Source organism: Mizuhopecten yessoensis, unplaced genomic scaffold (genome assembly GCF_002113885.1).
Source record: "Mizuhopecten yessoensis strain PY_sf001 unplaced genomic scaffold, ASM211388v2 scaffold716103, whole genome shotgun sequence".
In the NCBI taxonomy this organism is placed as follows: Eukaryota; Metazoa; Mollusca; class Bivalvia; order Pectinida; family Pectinidae; genus Mizuhopecten; species Mizuhopecten yessoensis.
In genome coordinates, this window is record NW_018479949.1 from 91,766 (window position 1) to 101,088 (window position 9,323).

At 39.8% G+C, this 9,323-nt stretch overlaps 2 protein-coding genes across 2 annotated transcripts in view; one reads left to right on the forward strand and one right to left on the reverse strand.

Moving 5' to 3' along the window:
* Nucleotides 1-969, forward strand: part of LOC110441712 (low-density lipoprotein receptor-related protein 2-like) — a gene marked incomplete at its 5' end in the record, with an annotated part of 91,985 nt that extends 91,016 nt beyond the window's left edge. The window contains one exon of the mRNA XM_021484933.1: nt 648-969. Within this exon, the coding sequence (XP_021340608.1) occupies nt 648-860 (213 nt within the window). The remainder of the gene's footprint in view (nt 1-647) is intronic.
* Nucleotides 970-4,854: 3,885 nt separating this feature from the next.
* Nucleotides 4,855-9,323, reverse strand: part of LOC110441714 (MAGUK p55 subfamily member 6-like) — a 40,022-nt gene continuing 35,553 nt past the window's right edge. The window contains exon 14 of the mRNA XM_021484934.1: nt 4,855-7,748. Coding sequence (XP_021340609.1) covers nt 7,572-7,748 — 177 coding nt within the window. The 3' untranslated portion in view covers nt 4,855-7,571. The remainder of the gene's footprint in view (nt 7,749-9,323) is intronic.

Genomic DNA, 9,323 nt, shown 5'->3' on the forward strand with positions numbered 1-9,323 from the left:
AACAGATACAGTAAGTTATGTACAGGGAGGGGGATCATACAGATCTCATCTCCTCCATACAACCTGACAGTATAACAGATACAGTAAGTTATGTACAGGGAGGAGAAACATACAGATCTCATCTCCTCCATATAACCTGACAGTATAACAGATACAGTAAGTTATGTACAGGGAGGGGGTTCATACAGATCTCATCTCCTCCATATATCCTGACAGTATAACAGATACAGTAAGGTATGTACAGGGAGGGGGATCATACAGATATCATCTCCTCCATACAACCTGACAGTATAACCGATACAGTAAGTTATGTACAGGGGGGAGAAACATACAGATCTCATCTGCTCCATATAACCTGACAGTATAACAGATACAGTAAGGTATGTACAGGGAGGGGGATCATACAGATCCCATCTCCTCCATACAACCTGACAGAATAACAGATACAGTAAGTTATGTACAGGGAAGGGGATCATACAGATCTCATCTCCTCCATACAACCTGACAGTATAACATACAACCTGACAGTATAACAAAAGCATTTTGATTTTAAAAGATTACACTGAGTTTGATTTTGATGAACCACATCCCAAACAAGCTTTAACAACACCTAATTTTGGAATTATTGCTTTATATTTGCTTTCCAGGATACCACCCAGCCATACAGCCCAGGGGTCCCAGGGAGCCAGGAGGCAGGTTTGGCCTTCACTACCTTCAGTAACCCCATGTATTTCAAAGGGGATAAACAGGGAGAGAAATCCAGCCCACCTCCGTCCCCATCCACCAATCAGTCAGGAAGTGATGCTGAGCAGGAAAACGCTTCATTTGATGACATAAATTTCAATGGTGACAGCACGTAACCACAGCAACAGTTGCCAAGGAAACTATATTACCAAAGAGACTCATGTGTGCCACATTTTATATGAACATCTTCTGATTTAATTTTTATAATAAAAAAATATAAACTTGTATAGCTGCTTGTTATTATATAGGCCCTGGTTCATGGCTGCGAGCAGGAAAAAAAAATGAAAAAATTATCTCGACTTCAGATTCTATTGGTTAGCTCCCCTCATTAAAACTCCTTGGACCTGCTCTATTGGTCACCTCCTCTTATTAAAACTCCAAGTCCCCTCATTAAAACTCCTTGGACCTGCTCTATTGGTTAGTTCCCCTCATTAAACCCCTTGGACCTGCTCTATTGGTTAGCTCCCCTCATTAAAACTCCTTGGACCTGCTCTGCACCATTTGTAGACCCTTACAGAGCCATGCAGCTTCTAAATTATCGTCACTCCTCTTCAGCGTGGTAATTGAGACCATTGGCCAGGATTGCCAGTTTTACAAGAAGATGTCCAGTCATGTGACAAGCATATGTCTACTGTTTATGGATATACGAATCAAGGGGAAGAGCGTTCCATCTGCTTCGCTCCATATGGTGAAGCTCAGGATTTATATCTTTGCGCCAGCTTTGGACGTATGGGGACAGATTTTGGTCCAAGCTCATAAGACATACATGTATTCCAAACAGACAACACAAACACACAGAATCGAAATAAAATTATTTATTTACAATTTATTGATCGTTCCAATATATACAATTAATTTCCAACCAGAGAGTGATATGTAATTATGTATTAGGTATATGCACCAAAATATAACAAGTCGAGCTACATTCTATATACAATGGAGTGTGAAAGTGATCACAAAAATATATCTACTGGCTGTTATAATAAAATATACAATCTATACTGTACACCAACAAACAAGGCGACCCCAACTCAAGGTGGGAACTCTCACCAGGGGTCTGACCCTTGACCCCAGGTATGACCTGAGGAATCAGGCCCATTTACATGTGAACTCTTGACTCCTTGAATGATCCCCGATAGTGTGACCTCTGACCTTCGGTGTGGGGCCCATCCACGGGGGTGAGCTGACTCCTGGTTGGTTATAAAGAGTGCCCCCCCCCCCCCAGTTTTTTAGACTGACTTCAGTGTGTACCTCTGATACCAAAGTAGGTTAGATTCCTGTTTGTAGGTGTTTACAATAAATAGCATGCCTTGTATTATTGTAAAAAAATTAAATATAATTACGACGTATAGTTATATGTTCTCTTAAACCATTTCATTTATACCCAAGTCTTTGCAGCCTGTGATTTTGCTTGAAAAATTCAGGTAAATAGTTTTGTAATCAAAAGTACACAGAATGGTGAGAGAACAGCATCCTGCACTTTTTACAAGGTTTGATTACGTGCGTCTGTTAATATTTGGCAAATCTGGATACGGACAGAAAACAAACATGGGTGTGGGAATATTTTGGAGGTTATAAAAAGATATGATAACATTGTATGTACAGTGTCCCAAGCTCTGCATAGTTAAAATACTGGGATCCTCACTTACCTAGGTTCCAGTCGCCTCACGAAGTTTTACCTACTTACAGCCCTGTACATATCTCTGTACACTTCAAGAAACAATCTCATTAGAAGTGTGCTGCTGTCAGGTGTGTCAATGGAAACAGGAACACCTCACTAGAAATGTGCTGCTGTCAGGGGTGTCAATGGGAACAGGAACACCTCACTAGAAGTGTGTTGCTGTCAGGTGTGTCAAAGGGAACAGGAAAACCTCATTGGAAGTGTGCTGCTGTCAGGTGTGTCAATGGGAAAAGGAAAACCTCATTAGAAGTGTGCTGCTGTCAGGTGTGTCAATGGGAAAAGGAAAACCTCATTAGAAGTGTGCTGCTGTCAGGTGTGTCAATGGGAACGGGAACACCTCACTAGAAGTGTGCTGCTGTCAGGTGTGTCAATGGAAACAGGAACACCTCACTAGAAATGTGCTGCTGTCAGGGGTGTCAATGGGAACAGGAACACCTCACTAGAAGTGTGTTGCTGTCAGGTGTGTCAAAGGGAACAGGAAAACCTCATTGGAAGTGTGCTGCTGTCAGGTGTGTCAATGGGAAAAGGAAAACCTCATTAGAAGTGTGCTGCTGTCAGGTGTGTCAATGGGAACGGGAACACCTCACTAGAAGTGTGCTGCTGTCAGGTGTGACAATGGGAACAGGAACACCTCACTAGAAGTGTGTTGCTGTCAGGTGTGTCAATGGGAACAGGAACACCTCATTAGAAGTGTGCTGCTGTCAGGTGTGACAATGGGAACAGGAACACCTCACTAGAATTGTGTTGCTGTCAGGTGTGTCAAAGGGAACAGGAAAACCTCATTAGAAGTGTGCTGCTGTCAGGTGTGTCAAAGGAAACAGGAAAACCTCATTAGAAGAGTGCTGCTGTCAGGTTTGACAAGGGGAACAGGAACACCTCACTAGAAATGTGCTGCTGCCAGGTGTGACAATGGGAACAGGAACCCCTCACTAGAAGTGTGTTGCTGTCAGGGGGGTCAATGGGACCAGGAAAACCTCATTAGAAGTTTGCTGCTGTCAGGTGTGTCAATTGAAACAGGAACTCCTCACTAGAATTGTGTTGCTGTCAGGTGTGTCAATGGAAACAGGAAAACCTCATTAGAAGTGTGCTGCTGTCAGGTTTGACAATGGGAACAGGAACACCTCACTAGAAGTGTGTTGCTGTCAGGTGTGTCAATGGGACCAGGAAAACCTCATTAGAAGTGTGCTGCTGTCAGGTGTGTCAATGGGAAAAGGAAAACCTCATTAGAAGTGTGCTGCTGTCAGGTGTGACAATGGGAACAGGAAAACCTCACTAGAAGTGTGCTGCTGTCAGGTGTGACAATGGGACCAGGACCACCTCACCAGAACTGTGCTGCTGTCAGGTGTGACAATGGGAACAGGAAAACCTCACTAGAAGTGTGCTGCTGTCAGGTGTGTCAATGGTAACAGGAAAACCTCATTAGAAGAGTGCTGCTGTCAGGTTTGACAATGGGAACAGGAACACCTCTCTAGAAGTGTGTTGCTGTCAGGTGTGTCAATGGGAACAGGAAAACCTCATTAGAAGTGTGCTGCTGTCAGGTGTGTCAATGGGAACAGGAGAACCTCATTAGAAGTGTGCTGCTGTCAGGTGTGTCAATGGGACCAGGAAAACCTCATTAGAAGTGTGCTGCTGTCAGGTGTGACAATGGGAACAGGAACACCTCACTAGAAGTGTGCTGCTGTCAGGTGTGTCAATGGGAACATGAATACATAGCTGCCAATTCAATCAAGTGTTGAGGAAAAACAAGACAAAAACTGGGTAATGTACCTGTGATTTATGTAGAGCTCAGACATAAAATTATCATAGATGTCTTACAAGTAGAGCTCAGACATAAAATTATCATAGATGTCTTACAAGTAGAGCTCACACATAAAACTGGAATACCAACAATAAAACAAGATAATTTAAAGTCAACAGCAAAACAGAAAACAGGTAATAGGATGAAATAAGAAAAACAGGGTAAGGTTATGTTTTTAATATTGAAATGAGAATTTAGGTCAGTACCAGATACAATAAAATAAGGCAAACAGGATCAGGTTAGGCCAACAGAATGACAGTACATAGACAAGTAGGACCCTGGGACCAGTAGGACCAGGAACCAGTAGACAAGTAGGACCCTGGGACCAGTAGACCAGTAGGACCCTGGGACCAGTAGGACCAGGAACCAGTAGACCAGTAGGACCCTGGGATCAGTAGACCAGTAAGACCAGTAGGACCAGTAGACCAGTAGACCAGTAAGACCAGTGGGACCAGTGGGACCAGTAGACCAGTAGACCAGTAGGACCAGTAGGATCAGTAGACCAGTGGGACCAGTAGGACCAGTAGACCAGTAGGACCAGTAGACCAGTGGGACCAGTGGGACCAGTAGACCAGTGTAAAAACTGGACCAGTAGGACCAGTAGACCAGTGGGACCAGTAGGACCAGTAGACCAGTAGGACCAGTAGACCAGTGGGACCAGTGGGACCAGTAGACCAGTAGACCAGTAGGACCAGTAGGATCAGTAGACCAGTGGGACCAGTAGGACCAGTAGACCAGTGGGACCAGTAGACCAGTAGGACCAGTAGACCAGTAGGACCAGTAGACCAGTAAGACCAGTAGGACCCTGGGACCAGTAGACCACTAGGACCCTGGGACCAGTAGACCAGTAGACCAGTAGAACCCTGGGACCAGTAGGACCCTGGGACCAGTAGGACCCTGGGACCAGTAGACCAGTAGGACCAGTAGACCAGTAGAACCCTGGGACCAGTAGGACCAGTAGCACTTGCCTTTCAGCTGTATATTTTTTACATGAAAATGATTTGTATAAGACAAATAAAATGATTTACGAATACACAAAACCAACAAAAAATAACAAGAAAACAACCACATCCTCCATTATAATGATATTACGGGACCATGAATGCACTGGGTCCTTCCATGTGCAACATGTTTATTCACTATTTGAAGAAAAATCCTTCTTTCTAGAATAAGGAAAGGAGAAGGATGAGAATGACCTGGTATAATTGTTTAAGTATGTCTTTTCTGGTCACGAATAAGTATTTATAGTTACAGTTAATTCAAATCTTCTTAATCCAAGTAATTCATTAATACAAGTACACCAATTAATACAAGTACACCAATTAATACAAGAACACTAATTAATTCTTTGATCATTTTCTGTGTGCTTTAAACTGCCATGATAGTCGGTAAATATGCTCTCCCTATATGTCCACGGTTCACCACAAAAAGGGCATAAGATTGAAATGAAAATGCTCTGCAAAATAAAACCCAGCTACTTTGATCTGGTAATATATCCCAATTATCTTACCACTGACAGATGTTCAACTAAGCATTGTTTATTAATGTCAATATGAGGAATATTGAGGCTCATGGAACACAAACCATTCCTTAGTACAAACAATTATTGAAACTTTCTAAAAAAAAAAAAAAAGTAAAAACTTAAAGAACGCCTCTCCGATAAATCAAGAATCTTATTCAATGTTTACCAGTTTTTCTTTTGTCTAACAAAAATAAAAATAAAGATTGAAACTTGTATTGTTATTAGTAGTAATAAACATATATTGTTGATATTGTATTCCACATACATTTCTACTTAATACTGGAATTCCTTGTTACAATTTCATTTTATTCAAACCTTGTTTATACTTCCCAGTCTGGGTACGGACTAAATGGTCACTAGTAGATCATGACCCCATAGCATATGGGTATGGAATAAAAGGTCACAGGTCATGACCCCATAGCATATGGGTATGGAATAAAAGGTCACAGGTCATGACCCCATAGCATATGGGTATGGAATAAAAGGTCACTAGGTCATGACCCCTTAGCATATGGGTATGGAATAAAAGGTCACAGGTCATGACCCCATAGCATATGGGTATGGAATAAAAGGTCACAGGTCATGACCCCATAGCATGTGTACAGGTATGGAATAAAAGGTCACAGGTCATGACCCCTGATGTGGAGTCAGTCAGATGATAAACCTTGGTGAATAGTGGAGGAACAGAGTGAAGGATCTGAATTTGATCAGAATATATATTTCATGTCATTATTCTAATTCCTTATTAATCCTTGTTCAGCTAATGATAATAAAACAAAATAAATCACATTCGTTGAATTATATAATGAACATGATAAATAACAATTGATGAAACAAACGAGGACCTGGTGAACTTGTAAGGCTATAATTAGTACCATAATAATCCAACGGCTTAAACCAGAATCTGGTTCTTATTGTAACCATTAAAAACAGGAAAAATTGTAGTGGTTTGTTTTTAAGCTAGCATTGACTGTGAACAACCTGGTTAGGTTACCTTGGTAGACTGTGAACAACCTGGTAAAGTTACCTTGGTAGACAATGAACAACCTGGTAAAGTTACCTTGGTAGACTGTGAACAACCTATTTAGGTTACCTTGGTAGACTGTGAACAACCTGGTAAAGTTACCTTGGTAGACTGTGAACAACCTGGTTAGGTTACCTTGGTAGACTGTGAACAACCTGGTTAGGTTACCTTGGTAGACTGTGAACAACCTGGTAAAGTTACCTTGGTAGACAATGAACAACCTGGTAAAGTTACCTTGGTAGACTGTGAACAACCTATTTAGGTTACCTTGGTAGACTGTGAACAACCTGGTAAAGTTACCTTGGTAGACTGTGAACAACCTGGTTAGGTTACCTTGGTAGACTGTGAACAACCTGGTTAGGTTACCTTGGTAGACTGTGAACAACCTGGTAAAGTTACCTTGGTAGACTGTGAACAACCTGGTTAACATTTATTGGACCAAAAATAACGATAATTTAATGCATATTTGGGAGAAAAGCTTTCAGACAGAATGAGACATCACATCAAATCCTTATGATCAGACTAAAAACATTCCATCCGAAGTGAATAAGGCAAACATGTGGTGATTGGCTTATGTTGTGCGGTGACCTTGTGAAGGTCAAGGTCAGAGCATATCCTCCGGTGACATCTGCCAAAAGGCTTGAACCTTCATTAGCAGAAAAACTTGAAAACAAGTTCTAAGTCTTCCTGTCTGTCTGCTGTTGAAGAGTTCATATACAAAACAATGTTCACCATTTCTTGTTATAGCAGGCCATGCCCTGAGCCTTTGTTGACCTTGGTGACCTTGAACTCCTGTGACCTCTCAGTATACCCAGTTGATGGGGACCCATTGGGATTCAGTGCCGAGGTCGTTGAGTGCCATCCTCAGCTGTTTATAGGCATCCTCAAAACTGTCGTTGACAATGGTCATGTCAAACAAACCCTTATAGACACGTTCAATCTGGGCACTCTCCTCCACAGCCTTACGGTAATCATCGTCCTGTAACAACCAGGTAGGCATGTGTACAGTGTGGTACAGTAATCACACATTTCACAGTAGAGCTTTACTGATATCTATTACCTAAACCAAATCTAACATTACATAGTAGAGCTTTACTGATATCTATAACCTGAATCAAGTCTAACATTTCACAGTAGAGTTATACTGATATCTATAACCTGAATCAAGTCTAACATTTCACAGTAGAGTTATACTGATATCTATAACCTGAATCAAGTCTAACATTTCACAGTAGAGTTATACTGATATCTATAACCTGAATCAAGACTAACATTTCACAGTAGAGTTATACTGATATCTATAACCTGAATCAAATCTAACATTTCTTAGTAGAGCTTTACTGATATCTATAACCTAAATCAAATCTAACATTTAATAGTAGAGTTATACCGATATCTATAACCTGAATCAAGTCTAACATTTCATAGTAGAGCTTTACTGATATCTATAACCTAAATCAAATCTAACATTTAATAGTAGAGTTATACCGATATCTATAACCTGAATCAAGTCTAACATTTCATAGTAGAGCTTTACTGATATCTATAACCTAAATCAAATCTAACATTTAATAGTAGAGTTATACCGATATCTATAACCTGAATCAAATCTAACATTTCATAATAGAGTTATACTGATATCTATAACCTGAATCAAATCTAACGTTTCATAGTAGAGTTATACTGATATCTATAACCTAAATCAAATCTAACATTTCATAGTAGAGTTTAACTGATCTCTATTACCTAAACCAAATCTTAACATTTCACAGTAGAGCTTTACTGATATCTATAACCTGAATCAAATCTAACATTTCTTAGTAGAGCTTTACTGATATCTATAACCTAAATCAAGTCTAACATTTCATAGTAGAGTTATACTGATATCTCTAACCTGAATCAAATCTAACATTTCATAGTAGAGCTTTACTGATATCTATAACCTGAATCAAATCTAACATTTCTTAGTAGAGCTTTACTGATATCTATAACCTAAATCAAGTCTAACATTTCATAGTAGAGTTATACCGATATCTATAACCTGAATCAAGTCTAACATTTCACAGTAGAGTTATACTGATATCTATAACCTGAATCAAGTCTAACATTTCATAGTAGAGCTTTACTGATATCTAGAACCTGAATCAAATCTAACATTTCATAGTAGAGTTATACTGATATCTATAACCTGAATCAAGTCTAACATTTCACAGTAGAGTTATACTGATATCTATAACCTGAATCAAATCTAACGTTTCATAGTAGAGTTATACTGATATCTATAACCTAAATCGAGTCTAACATTTCATAGTAGAGTTATACTGATATCTCTAACCTGAATCAAATCTAACATTTCATAGTAGAGTTTTACTGATATCTATTACCTAAACCAAATCTAACATTTCATAGTAGAGTTTAACTGATATCTATTACCTAAACCAAATCTTAACATTTCACAGTAGAGCTTTACTGATATCTATAACCTAAATCAAATCTAACATTTCATAGTAGAGTTATACCGATATCTATAACCTGAATCAAGTCTAACATTTCA